This window comes from Mustela lutreola, chromosome 4 (genome assembly GCF_030435805.1).
Source record: "Mustela lutreola isolate mMusLut2 chromosome 4, mMusLut2.pri, whole genome shotgun sequence".
Classification (NCBI taxonomy): domain Eukaryota; kingdom Metazoa; phylum Chordata; class Mammalia; order Carnivora; family Mustelidae; genus Mustela; species Mustela lutreola.
The window spans coordinates 108,869,216-108,883,151 of record NC_081293.1 but is presented as its reverse complement, the minus strand read 5'-3'; the positions used below and the strand labels follow the sequence as shown (position 1 = coordinate 108,883,151).

General features: G+C 58.0%; 1 protein-coding gene across 6 annotated transcripts in view; it reads left to right on the top strand.

Moving 5' to 3' along the window:
• The window catches only part of OGDH (oxoglutarate dehydrogenase), a 53,951-nt gene extending 44,486 nt beyond the window's left edge, over positions 1-9,465 (top strand). For all 6 annotated transcript variants that reach the window (XM_059170691.1, XM_059170692.1, XM_059170696.1 and 3 more), the window contains 13 exons: positions 1,298-1,477; positions 1,829-1,981; positions 2,187-2,289; positions 2,423-2,551; positions 2,678-2,828; positions 3,047-3,174; positions 3,280-3,458; positions 3,811-3,882; positions 4,272-4,400; positions 4,776-4,848; positions 7,774-7,937; positions 8,048-8,202; positions 8,393-9,465. In XM_059170691.1, coding sequence (XP_059026674.1) covers positions 1,298-1,477; positions 1,829-1,981; positions 2,187-2,289; positions 2,423-2,551; positions 2,678-2,828; positions 3,047-3,174; positions 3,280-3,458; positions 3,811-3,882; positions 4,272-4,400; positions 4,776-4,848; positions 7,774-7,937; positions 8,048-8,202; positions 8,393-8,513 — 1,737 coding nt within the window. In that variant the 3' untranslated portion in view covers positions 8,514-9,465. The remainder of the gene's footprint in view (positions 1-1,297; positions 1,478-1,828; positions 1,982-2,186; positions 2,290-2,422; positions 2,552-2,677; positions 2,829-3,046; positions 3,175-3,279; positions 3,459-3,810; positions 3,883-4,271; positions 4,401-4,775; positions 4,849-7,773; positions 7,938-8,047; positions 8,203-8,392) is intronic.
• Positions 9,466-13,936: the final 4,471 nt, after the last annotated feature.

Sequence of the window (13,936 nt, the reverse complement as noted above, 5' to 3'; positions counted from 1 at the left end):
GCAGACAGAATGGCAGGCAGAGGCAGAGGGAGAAGCAGGCTCCCTGCTGAGCAAGGAGCCCGATGTGGGACTCGATCCCAGGACGCCGGGATCATGACCTGAGCCGAAGGCAGCCGCTTAACCAACTGAGCCGCCCAGGCGTCCCACATATATTTTTTCTTTATCTGAGGGAGAGTGCGTGCACATGCACATGAACGGGCCTGGGGGCCCAACAGAGAAGCAGCGGGTCTCAATCCCAGGAATCTGAGATCATGACCTGAGCCAAAGGCAGACGCTTCACCGACTGAGCCTCCCAGATACCCCTTAAAATACTAATTTTAGGGGCGCCTGGCTGGCTCAGTGGGTTAAAGCCTCCGCCTTCGGTTCAGGTCATGAGCCTGGGGTCCGTGGGATCGAGTTCCACATCGGACTCTCTGCTCAGCAGGGAGCCTGCTTCCCTCTCTCTCTCTCTGCCTGCCTCTCTGCCTACTTGTGATGGGTCTGTCAAATAAATAAATAAATAAATAAATCTTTAAAAAAAAAAAAACTGTGAAGCAGGGACAAGCGTAAAAAGACAGTGAGTATTGTCCAGGCTGACAAGGTCCCGCTGTAGAAGAGAGGTCACGTTCGTGGAGCTCAGGCATGACCGCTGTGGTATTATCATACTGTGTCTGTCTGAGGCGTTTCATAGAAGTCAGGAAATGCAGGTTGTTCAATTATGAATACAGAATTTGTAGTACATTGACAAAGTAAGGACTGCTGTGAAGGCTTTAACTTTTCCTTTCTAAGAAACTTGTAATGTTAGCTCCTCACGTTAAGTGAGCGAACTGCCAAATTACGAACGGTGTCAGAAGTTTTAAATATGTGTTACATGTACATGGGCAAAGAAAACATCAAAATATTTATGCTGCCGCTGGCGGAAAGATACGTAGCTTTGTTTAAATTACAATTTTTTTAAAGATTTTACTTATTTATTTGACAGAGATCACAAGAGGCAGAGGTGGGTGGGGGGCAGGCTTCCCACTGAGCAGAGAGCCCGGTGCGGGGCTCGATCCCAGGACCCTGGGATCATGACCTGAGCCGAGGCAGAGACTTTAACCCACTGAGCCACCCAGGTGCCCCTAAATTATAATTTTCTTATACTTCCAAACTGTGTGTTGGACATGCACGAAGTTCATTTGCAGAATAGGAAACAATAAAACAATAAAAATAAAAAGTCCTGAACGGCTGCCTGGGGACTCCGGAAGGCGGGCACAGCCAAGTGGCCACTGGCTAGTGGCGCTGCGCCCGGCCCCGCCCAGCAGCGCATCCTTTGCAGATCGGCTTCACCACGGACCCACGCATGGCCCGCTCCTCACCCTACCCGACGGACGTGGCCCGCGTCGTGAATGCCCCCATTTTCCACGTGAACTCGGATGACCCAGAGGCCGTTATGTACGTGTGCAAGGTGGCAGCCGAGTGGCGGAGCACCTTCCACAAGGACGTGGTGGTGGACCTGGTGAGCGGCCTCTGTGTGCGGGAGAGGAGGGGCGGCCTCCAGCAGACTGACTCGCAGTGCTGCTCCCCACATGGGCTCCCACACACCACAGACCCGCCAGTATCCAAGGGCCTTCCCGCGGTCCCCTGGCCGCCCTTCTCCAGGCTCTTGAGGCCCCAGCCTGGGTGAGCCAGACCAGGAAAGAAGGAAGCTGGGGTCTTGTGCTGGGTGTCCCCAGGTCCCTCGTTTCATCTGTGACAGTGACTCAGCTGTGAAGGTCTAGACTGTAGGGGAGGTACGCTGGGGCGCCGTGCAGGAGAGCGGGCAGGTGCCGGCGGGCCCCTGATGCCCATGTGTCCGCGCCGTGTGCAGGTGTGTTATCGGCGGAACGGCCACAACGAGATGGACGAGCCCATGTTCACGCAGCCGCTCATGTACAAGCAGATCCGCAAGCAGAAGCCCGTGCTGCAGAAGTACGCCGAGCTGCTGGTGTCCCAGGGCGTGGTCGACCAGCCTGAGTATGAGGTGTGCCCCAGCTCCGGCTCACGGAGGGTGGGGACAGGCTTGCAGGGACAGGTCTCCGACTCCAAGCAGGCCTATGGCCGGCAGACACGGCTGCCCGGACCAAAGACTGTGACATGGCCAGCTGTTCCCGGGCCTCAGAGCTGTCATGCACCTGGGGGCCCTGTGCAGGGCACCCCTGACGGCCACACCGTGCCCGCCCCTGCAGGAGGAGATCTCCAAGTATGACCGGATCTGCGAGGAGGCCTTCGCCCGGTCCAAGGACGAGAAGATCTTGCACATCAAGCACTGGCTGGACTCGCCCTGGCCCGGTGAGCGGCGGCCCCACCCCCACCCCTCCCTGCCCCCACTGAGCGAGCAGCCCCACCTGCGCCCCTCCCCCACCCCCATCGCTGGCCGTGGGCCCCACGTGGCAGCCACGTGTCCGCTCACCCCCTGTCCTAGGCTTTTTCACCCTGGACGGGCAGCCGAGGAGCATGACCTGCCCATCCACGGGCCTGACAGAGGACATCCTGACGCACATCGGGAACGTGGCCAGCTCCGTGCCTGTGGAGAACTTCACCATTCACGGAGGTGAGGATGCCCGCTGAGCCACGGGGCGGTTGGGCCCCATCGGGGAGGACAGGGCAGGACACCAGGGCCGCCGGCGGTGCTGCTCTGGCGGCAAGCGGGCAGCTGGTGAGCGCTGCGCCTGCGCAGGGCTGAGCCGGATCCTCAAGACCCGTGGGGAGCTGGTGAAGAACAGGACCGTGGACTGGGCGCTGGCGGAGTACATGGCCTTCGGCTCGCTCCTGAAGGAGGGCATCCACATCCGCCTGAGCGGCCAGGACGTGGAGCGCGGCACCTTCAGGTAACACCCATAACCCCCTCAGGGTTCTCATGGCAGCGCTGAGCGCGGCGGACGGAGAGGAGGGCTCTGGGGTTTCTTGGGAAGAAACCAGTTGGCCCGGAAGCAGCCTTCCCCTGCTCTGACGCGGGCCCTTCTGCGGAGCACGTGGCCGCCTCTCGGGTCTGCGTGTCAGGGCAGGGCACAGCTGCACGGCCCCCCTAATCTGTGTCGTGCCTCAGCCACCGCCACCACGTGCTGCATGACCAGAACGTGGACAAGAAGACTTGCATCCCCATGAACCACCTCTGGCCCAACCAGGCCCCCTACACCGTGTGCAACAGTTCACTGTCCGAGTACGGGGTCCTGGGTGAGTGTCCCGGCCCTCGGGCCCTCCTCCCGCCGCCCCACCCGCCACCTGTTCCCACCCCACCCCCCACTCAGTCCGCTCTTCTCCCGCCTCCTCCCTCTGCAGGCTTTGAGCTGGGCTTTGCCATGGCCAGCCCTAACGCCCTGGTCCTCTGGGAGGCCCAGTTTGGTGACTTCCACAACACGGCCCAGTGCATCATCGACCAGTTCATCTGCCCAGGACAGGCCAAGTGGGTACGGCAGAACGGCATCGTGCTGCTGCTGCCTCACGGCATGGAGGGCATGGTGAGCCCCACGGGCCCTGGAAGCTGGCGGGGCCGTTGCGGTGCGCCCCATCCCCAAGGGCCAGTGTCAGGTCCTGCTGTACCTCTGCCGAGAAGCAGGAGTGCCAGCTTACATGCCCCTGCTGTCCTCGCTGTGGAGGCCCTGTGAGAGACCATCCCAGGACAAGGCATCGGAAACCCTGCAGAGCCGGGGTGTGGGCCCCTCCACACTCTGGGGGAGGGGACAGGGTGGAAGAGCCAGCGGGTGGGTCAGTGCAAGTCAGAGTTTATCAGACAGAAGTGACCTGAGTCCAGGCAAGTGCAGCTCCCACTCTGTAGAGCTCCTGAGATGTAACTTTTGTGTGTGGTTCCAGGGCCCAGAACATTCCTCTGCCCGGCCGGAGCGGTTCCTGCAGATGTGCAATGATGATCCAGACGTTCTACCGGTGAGCGGGGTGGCGGCAGCACACTGGGCCTCGGTGACATGTAGGCAGCTCCTGCCGGCCCCCGAAGTGAGAGTCCCCATCCCGCTGCCGTGTGAGGAGCAGCTGTGTGCGCTGGGTTCAGGCAGACGCCTTAGAGGAGGGAGCTCGGGCAGCTCTGGGCTGGTGTCGATGGAGCTGTACGACTGGGCACAGTAACCGGGGATCTGTTTCTATAGCAAATCTGACTGGCCCGTGGTAGAACCGGGTGCAGATGTGGCCCTGGTCTGCAAAGGAGGGGCGGGATGGAGTGGGACAGAGAACCCAGAGCATGAGCTCCTGGCGGGGTCCCTGGGGCAGCCCCGTGGCAGGGGCTTAGTCCGCTGGCCTCTGGCCTCTCCCTCGAGCCGCAGAACCTGGAGGAGGCCAACTTCGACATCAACCAGCTGTACGACTGCAACTGGGTGGTGGTCAACTGCTCCACTCCCGGCAACTTCTTCCACGTGCTGCGGCGCCAGATCCTCCTGCCCTTCCGGAAGCCGGTCAGTGCGGGGCGCCCCTGCCGAGCAGGGGATGGGTGTGGGAGCGGGTGGTGGGGGGTGGCGCAGGGTCCTGGCCAGCAGGCTCCGGGCAGGGTGTGGAGTGGTGAGGAGGAGGCTGTGTGAAGGGCCCTGGCCCTGGGTGGGGACCCCACGGAGAGGCTGCGGGCTGTCTCCCGGGCACAGGGTAGGGGCCCCGGGGCTCAGCAGCCTGGGACACGTCCTGGAGGAGCGCGCGTGCAGCTGAACGGGAAGCAGCATCGTCCAGGCCCCTCCTGCCCACGGAGCTGGAGGCACAGTACCAGGTCTGAGGCGCGCAGGGGCTGTCCTCGCCATCGGGTCCCCGGGTCCATCGCGGGCTGTGCTGCTTCTTTCCAGCTCATCATCTTCACCCCCAAGTCCCTGCTGCGGCACCCCGAGGCCAGAACCAGCTTCGACGAGATGCTCTCAGGTGGGTGTGGGGCAGGCTGCCGCTCCGTGGGGCTCAGGGCCTGCACCCGAGGGTCTCACCGTGGCTCTTGCTGCCTTCCTTGTCACTGGGTGAAGACCAGTGACCACCACAGCCAACGAGTCGGGGCTTGCTTATGACTTGCTCAGAACGTGCGTCTTGTGTCCCCCCGGGTCTGCGGCCTTCACCCGGGCGCACCCCTGGCCTTGTTTAGAGGCGGGGAAGCAAGCCTAAGCTCAGGGTGCCCCGGCTGCCTGACCGCTGCTCCCAGAGGGTATCCTCTGGGGCTCTCAGCATTGAGACCCCACCTGGATGGCAGGCCGCAGACACATCCTCGGGCTCCCTGGGCCAGGGGAACCCACCTCCTCCCAGCCGTGGAGCCCCCTTAGTCATCAGTCACGGTGAAGCGCTCCTTGGTTGGTTTATCGTTGTTGTGCTGGAATCACATAAAATTAAAACGTCATTGTTTCTGCGTGTGCGGCCACTGCGCGTGATGCGTGCCCCCACAGCGGTGCGGTCGTCTCCAGAGCTCCTGCTTTCTGTACTCAGAGGTCCCAGGTGTACATGCGGCAGGTGGCCCTGGGTCTGCTCGTGCAACCATGTCACGTTCTCCAGGGCCGCCCACGTCACAGCAGCTGTCAGGACTCCCTCCTGCTTTAAGCTGGATGAGAGCCCAGCGTGTGGATGAGCCTCTTGTGTCTGTGTCCATCAGAGGACATTGGTCGCCTCCACTTTGAGCTGATGAACGATGCTGCTGTGAGCATAGGTGTGCGGGGTCCCTTCGAGAAGCCACATTCGGTTTGTTCACGTGTATTCCCAGAGGTGGAACTGTGGGCTCGTGTGGTGATTGTGGTTTTATGTTTTTGATGAACCTCTGTAGTATTTTCCCCAGTAGCCGTGCCTTTCTGTTTCCCTACCTGCACTCACGAGGGTTCCAGCTTCTCCACGTCCGAGTCAGAAACAAAAACCAAGCTCCAACAGCCGTCCTCCAGCCTCGGAAATCATACTTTGCAGGGGTTTTGATACCTGCTGACGAGTGGTGGGGAGCCTCTTCTCCTGAGTCTGCTTTAGAGAAGTGTCTGCTAGTCCTTTGCCTGATTTACGGCCGAGTTGTTTGCATTGTTGTTGAGTTTGAGGAGTTCTTTCTGTATGCCGGATCCAAACCTGGCATCGGTTCGGATGCAGCTGCTTTGTCCCATTCTGTGTGCTGGATCCTTTGTTTTCTTTTCTTTTCTTTTTTATTTGAGAGAGACCGATTGACAGGGAAGGGCAGGGGGAGAGGAAGAGGGAGAAACAGGGTTCCTGGCGAGCAGGAAGCCTGATGCGGGACTCAACCCCTGGGACCATGACCTGAGCCAAAGGCAGAGGCTTCACCTTCTGAGCCACCAGGTGCCTTCCCAACCCCTGTGTTGTCTCTGGTGCACAAAAATATTTAAAATTTCATGAAATCTACTTTTCTCTTTTGTTGCTGGCCATCAGCATCGCTTCCAGGAAATCGCTGCCACATCCACTGTCACGATGTGTTTCCTATATTTTCTTCTAAGAGTTTGAGTGTGGCAGCTCGTGTTTTGGAGTCATTAGCACATTTTGGGTTAATTTCTGTGTGGTGTGAGGGTTCCTCCTCTGCAGATGGATGTCCAGGTTTCCCAGCATTGGCAGGAAGGTCTCCCTCCTTCCCCACCAAGCGGCCTGAGCTCCGTGTCCACGGTCTGCATGTCTCGGTGCTGGTGCCTCATGGCCCCGGGTGCTGTGGCTCCGGGCCGGGTTCTGAAGTCGGGAACCAGGCCTGCAGCTTCACTCTCGTGTTCTAGGGCCGCTCTGGCTGTTCGAGGTTCTTCGAGATTCCGCACATTTTAGGGCGGATTTCTCTGTGTCTGCAGAAGACGTCACTGGGCTTTGGGTCAGACTGAATCCCTAGCTCGCTCTGGGGGCAGTGGACATCGTGACTGCCGCTTCCTGCCCCCGGGGGAGCACAGACGCCGCTCTCTGTGCTCGTGTCTTTCATTTCTTTGGTGGCACCGGGCAGCAGGAAGGCAGGGTCTTCCCTGTCTTCATTTATTTGGCATTTGTTCCTTTTGACGCTGCAGCAAGTGGAGTTTCTTGTGTTCGGGTCGGTCTTTGCCGGCACAGAACCGCATCTGAGCTCTGAGTGTTGGCTTTTGTATCCTGCAACTTTGCTGAGTTCATTTATTCTAATTTGGGGGTTTTCTACATGCCAGATCACATCATCCACACACAGATAATATTTCTTCCTTTCCAATTTAGAGGCCTTTTGTCTTCTCCCCCAGCGGCTCCGGCTGGGACTTACAGTACGAGGCCGGATGGGGGCGGTGATGGGGGCCTCTCTGTCTCTTTGCCGATATTAGGGGAGAAGCTCAGCCTCGCACCACTGAGTAGGACGCTTGCTGGGGCCTTCCTATCTGGCCTTCCTCCCGTGGGGACAGGGTCCCCTCTGGCACAAATGTGCATGTGCGTGCCAGTCACGAGGGAGACCCTTTTATGGGTGCCACTTGCAGGATGCAGCTTGTTCCCCTCGCAGGGCCCGGCCCTGCTGGCAGGACTCCTGAGTACTTGTTTGGCTGTGCAGAAGGTGTCGGTGTTTGCGAGCTCGTGGGGAGTCTGACTGAGTGGTCGGCGGCCCTGGTCTTCTGGGATGAGCTGTTGGGAAAGAAGGAACTGGCACCACTTGCAGTCCAAGGCTGGCCTGGCCTGTTGTGCACTGTGCACAATGTGCTGCTCGAGGCTCTTGGTCTGGGAGGATTCGAGGGCATCTGGGGCTGGTGCGCACCGGCAACTGCATGTTGTGGCGTCAGTGTGGGTCACAGCCCTGCCCCGGGGGCCCCGACCGGGCACGACAGCAGTGGGAGGGCCCTGGGTGTCCTCCGCCAAGTCCTGAGGGAAGCTCCGGCCGCGGGGATTGTCTCGCAGGAACCCACTTCCAGCGGGTCATCCCAGAAGATGGCCTTGCCGCCCAGAACCCGGAAAACGTCAAGCGGCTTCTGTTCTGTACGGGCAAGGTATACTACGACCTCACCCGGGAGCGGAAGGCACGGGGCATGGCGGAGCAGGTGGCCATCACGCGCATCGAGCAGGTGAGGCTGGGCAGGGCGCAGCGCGGGCCCCCGACACCCCTCCGCTTCCGGTGCCTCCTCCCGGGCTCCCCGCACACCCCTCCTGACCAGAGCCCTGGCTCTCTCCGCAGCTGTCTCCGTTCCCCTTCGATCTCCTGCTGCGGGAGGTGCAGAAGTACCCCAATGCCGAGCTGGCCTGGTGCCAGGAGGAGCACAAGAACCAGGGCTACTATGACTACGTGAAGCCCAGGCTGCGTACCACCATCAGCCGTTCCAAGCCCGTGTGGTGCGTGCACCCGGGGGGCCGGGAGAGCCATGGGGGCTGGGAGAGCCGCGGGGGGATGGGAGCATTGCGGGGGGCTGGAGGGCTAGGAGAGCCGGGGGGCCGGGAGAGCCGCGGGGGGTACCGGGAACGCCAGGAGAGCCACAGGGCTAGGCCCTCCTTGGCTCAGCCCTCACCTGCTGTCACCGCTCAGGTATGCCGGCCGGGACCCTGCCGCCGCTCCGGCCACTGGCAACAAGAAGACCCACCTCACGGAGCTGCAGCGCCTCCTGGACACGGCCTTTGACCTGGACGCCTTCAAGAACTTCTCGTAGATGCCGCGTGGGCCACTGCCCTCCACAGCCACGGCCGCCCCTCGCTTCTCAACTAAAGAATAGTGCCTCAGCGCTGCCCACGCCTCTGCCCGTCCGCTGCACCACGCTCCCCCTCTCTCGCTTACCAGTTTGGCTGCTGTCCCCATGTGCTTGGCTGCCCCCCGAGGCCAGAGGCCCCCAGCGCTGTGACCTCCGTCCAGCTGGGCATCCTTCATGGAGGCCACGGGGAGTGGGAGGAGGAAAGGAGGCCCCTGCAGGTGTCCTGGGAGGGTCAGCTGTGCCCCCTCCCTCCCACTGCCCCCATAGGACCAGCCTCACGTGGCCTCGCAGGTACCAGCTGTCCTGGTTACCCCACACGGCGGCTGCTGCACCTGGACAAGGTGGCCGCCTCTTCCCACCCTGAGCACCAGGCCCCTCAGAGGGAGCTATCACTGTCCAGACTTCGTGGGGTGGGCTGGGCTCCGGTGGGGCTCTCCCTGCACGGGGAGCTGCGGCACTGCTTGGGGCAGCTGGCAGGAGGGGGCCTGCACCCAGCCTGGCACAGAGAGGGCAGGTCCGCTCTCTGCAGTGTCCACTCCCTCCGCTCGAGAGGGTCCCGGGCCACGTGTGGGGACCGTGCCTGCTTCACCCACCTGGGGCCTGGCGGCACTGGAGCCACAGGGTGTGGTGGGGCTCAGGGCTCACTGCTGGGCCCAGCGCAGCCACTGCCTGCCTCCCACCTGCCCATCCCATCCACTCCGACACCATGGAGACGGAAGCGCTCTTCTCTGTGCCGCCGTGCCTCAGCTGGTCAGGAGCGGGAGAGGAGGGCTGGGCCGAGTGGCAGCTGGAGGAGAGGGGTCCTTCCCTCACCCATCACAGGGACAGATCTGATTTATTTATTTTGGTTAAAAAAAGAACAAAAACAACTGTGCATTGCATTTGGCTTGACCCATAAACAAAGTTACCCTCAGGCTTGTCTGCGTGTCCTTCTTTCTGGCCACCCCGCCCCGTCCCCCCGAAGGAGCTGGCCTAGGCCTCCCCACCCTGTCTGGGAGGCAGCCCCCTGCTGCTCGGCCCTGTGCCATGGGTGCAAGTGGTGCCTGGTGCACCCCGGTCCTGAGCCCCCCTGCTCCCTGGCCAGTCTGAACCCCTGGAAGCCCACACAGCTCCTCAGACCTCTGCCAGGCACCAGCCGTACCAGCAGGGCCCCTGGGGGCCCAGTGTCCCCTCTTGACAAGAGCCTCGCCATCTTGGGCCCACAGCACACCATCCTTGGCCCGGGGCGGGGCGCTCAGGGAAAGGCCTGGGTGTGGACATAGGGGCTGGTGACCACCCCATCCTCTAGATCATACCTGGGTCCCTTGTCCTTGGAGCATCTTTGGAATCTCTGGTATGTTCTTCGTGCTCCCTGCAGCTTACCCAAGGGTCCTCCAGCTCTGGTTAGGAAGATGGCCACATGTAGCGGAGCATGCCTCAGTATTTTATTTATTGTTTTTAAAGATTTTATTTATGTATTTGACAGACAGAGATCACAAGTAGGCAGAGAGGCCGGCAGAGAGAGAGAGGGAAGCAGAGAGCCCAATGAGGGGCTTGATCCCAGGACCCTGGGATCATGACCTGAGCCGAAGGCAGAGGCTTAACTGTCTAAGCTACCCAGGTACCCCGTCTTATGTTGTATTTATATATAATATCTAAGGTTTGGGTTGTACTTAGCAGGATGAATAGGAAGAGTATATGTCCCCCATCTTTCCAGACGTAGGGTCTCCATCACAAAGTGTTAAGAGAGGGGTGCCTAGGTGGCTCAGTGGGTTAAGCCTCTGCCTTCAGCTCAGGTCATGATCCCAGGGTCCTGGGATCGAGCCCCGCATAGAGCTCTCTGCTTGGCCTGCTTCCTCCTCCTCTCTCTCTGCCTGCCTCTCAGCGTACTTGTAATCTCTGCCTGTCAAATAAATAAATAAAATCTTTAACAAAAAAAAAAAAAAAAAGGGGGGGGGCGCCTGGGTGGCTCAGTGGGTTAAGCCGCTGCCTTTGGCTCAGGTCATGATCTCAGGGTGCTGGGATCGAGTCCCGCATCGGGCTCTCTGCTCAGCAGGGAGCCTGCTTCCCTTCCTCTCTCTCTGCCTGCCTCTCTGCCTACTTGTGATCTCTCTCTGTCAAATAAATAAATAAAATCTTTAAAAAAAAAAAAAAAGTGTTGAGAGTACAGACTTGCCTGAGCCACTGACCCAAAGGAAATAAGGGAAAAGTCATGTGGAAATCTGGGAAAGGAGCAAAGGTGTGAAAAGGCAAGGAGTTGGAATGGTTTGGGGGTCAGCAGGTGGCCCAGCATGGGCCAAGCATGGAGAGTCCCCAAGGTAAAGGTAGAGGGGTCCTGGGCAGAGCATGTGGCCATGGGCTCTGAGAAGTGGTGTGTCCCACGCTGAGCTACACTTCAAAGAGCTACACTTCTGGGGCATCTGGGTGGCTCAGTGGGTTAAGCCTCTGCCTTCGGCTTGGATCATGATCTCAGGGTCCTGGGATCGAGCCCCGCATCGGGCTCTCTGCTCAGCAGGGAGCCTGCTTCCCTCTCTCTCTCTGCCTGCCTCTCTGCCTACTTGTGATCTTTGTCTGTCAAATAAATAAATAAAATTTAAAAAAAAAAAAAAAAAAAGAGCTACACTTCTGCTGGCCAAGGGAGGGAGAGGCAGGGACGGGTGACCGTCCCCGCTGAGGCACTGGCCACCACTTCTGTGTAGCACTGTGTGGGAATCCTAGCCAGGACAACTGGGTGAGAAAATGAAATGAAAGACAGCCAGACGGGCAGGGGAGAAGTAAAACTATCTCCATCTGCAGATGATACCATCTCATATAAAGAAAATCCTACAGAATCGATTTTCAAAACTATTAGAATTACAAAATGAAACAAGCTGGGTTGCAGTGTACAAGGCCATTACATATGAATCTACGTATTTCTAGACCGTGGCAACCGACAGAATGAAAACGAAGCTACGATTCCATGTACAACAGCATCAGAGAGAGAAAGTGCTCCAAAGTAATTCCCAACAGCGTGTGAAATGTATACTCTGAAAACGACTGTTGTTGAACATGAGAGGCATCCCACGTTCATGGATCAGAGGCTTAATGTCGTTAACACGGCATCACTTAGAACATCTACAGGGGGCGCCTGGGCGGCTCAGTGGGTGAAGCCTCTGCCTTTGGCTCAGGTCATGATCTCAGGGTCCTGGGTTCGAGTCCCGCATTGGCCTCTCTGCTCAGCAGGGAGCCTGCTTCCCTCCCACCCCGGCCTGACTCTCTGCCTACTTGTGATCTCTGTCAAATAAATGAATAAGACCTTTAAAAAAAAAAAAAAAAAAAAACCTGATCTACAGATTCAACATAATCCCCTTCAAAGTCCCACACTTTTCTGTAAAAACTGGCAAGTTGATTCTAAAATTCACACAGAACTTCAAGAGACCCAGAATATCCAAACCAACCTTGCAGAAGGAAAACAGTTGGTGGGCTCACACTTCCCCATTTCAAAACCTACAGTGCAGCCACAACAAGGTCAGTGAGTGCCGGCATGAGGACCGACATGGAGACCGATGGAATAGGACTGACAGCCCAGAAATACTCCTTCCCTGATGCTCCAGTGATTTTCCGCACGGGCATCAAGACCATTCAATGAGGGAAGAAGACTGTTTTCAATGAAAACAACTGATTCCAATAAGGAATCGGGGACAACTGGGACAACTGATTCCAATAAGAAAAAATGAAGTTGGACCTGTCATTTACACTCTTTATTCAAAAATTAACACAGGGACGCCCGGGTGGCTCAGTCGGTGAAGTCTCTGCCTTTGGCTCAGGTCATGATCCCAGGGTCCAGGGCTCAAGCCCTGAGTCGGGCTCCCTGCTCAGCAGGAAGCCTACTTCTCCCCCTCCCACTCCCTGCTTGTGTTCCCTCTCTCGCTCTGTCAAATAAATAGATAAAATATTTTTAAAAAATAAAAAATAAAAATAAAACCTAATACAGGGGCACCTGGATGGCTCGGTCAGTTAAGCGACTACCTTCGGCTCAGGTCAGCATCCCTCTCCCTCTGCCCCTCCTCCCCATGCACGTTTTCTCTCTCTCTGTCTCTCTCAAATAAATAACTAAAAGCTTTTTTAAAAAATAAAAATAAGAGCTAATACAATTTACTAAACCTGGGGGTAGGTTCTGGGGTGAGGCCTGGGTGGATGGGGCCTGGGGTGGGTCAGCCCGCATCTGACGGGCTCCTGGTGTGGCCGCTGGGCACAACCTTGCAGCCCCGTGAAGGCCCTGATGGGCTCCCTATCGCCTATGACGTGGATCATAACACGCCTGTGAAGGAGGCAGTGATCCACAATGTTGCAAAGAATTTTACATCGTGGGGCACCTGGGTGGCTCAGTGGGTTAAAGCCTCTGCCTTCGGTTCAGGTCAGGGTCCTGGGATGCCAAGAGTCCTGGGATTGAGCCCTGCATAGGGCTCTCTGCTCAGCAGGGAGCCTGCTTCCCCCGCCCACCTCTGCCTGCCTCTCTGCCTACTTGTGATCTCTGATTGTCAAATAAATAAATGAAATCTTAAAAAAAAAAAAAAGAATTTTACATCATTTTACCGAAGTTACAGATAACATATCCTTCATGCTGTTTCTTCATACCTTTGAAAAGACTCAGCCTTTATTTCCAGCCATGCATGCTTTGCGGGCTCAGTGTACCCATGGGAGCCGTGGCGGCCCGTCCGAGGTGCTGCCCTCGGGCGGCCTGCTCCCGGACGGCCTCCAGAGAACAGGGCACTCCCCCAAGCAGTGTCACCCTTGGGCATCCACCCCCAGGCCGCGCTAGCATAGCACTGACCAGGCCTAGGGCGTGGCCCAGTCCCCACCCAGTGTCCTGGCTCTCTGGTCTCCTCTGACCATTTCCCCAGGCTGGTCTTCTGGAGTTTTCTGAGTCCAGGCCAGCCCTGGAGGCTGACTCTGTGTGGACTTGTTGTGATTAGATCCAGGTGAAACATTTCCTGTTGTCACTGCCACCGGGACTGGGAGTTGGGGGGATGTCTCTGACCTTTCTCTCAGCATGTCACCAAGGGCACGGATGTCAGCCGCACCCATGCTCGGTGAGGCTGACTTGGTCCTTTGGTTAAGGTGGTGCCTGACCCACATCTTTCGTAAAGGTACTTTCCTCCACTCCTGACAAGTTAATTAATGGCCTGGAGGAAGAGCTTATACTGAATAAATGTATTTTGTTGTTGGGTTGTTTTGGGGGTTTTTTTTAGAAACTACATTTGCTGGCTGGGTGCCTGGGGGGGCTCAGTGGGTGAAGCGTCTGCCTTCAGCTCAGGTCATAATCTCAGGGTCCTGGGATCGAGCCCCACGTCGGGCTTCCTGCTCCCCGCCCCCGCTCCTCTCCCCAGCTCATCATCTCTCTCTCTCTCACGATTTCTCTCAAA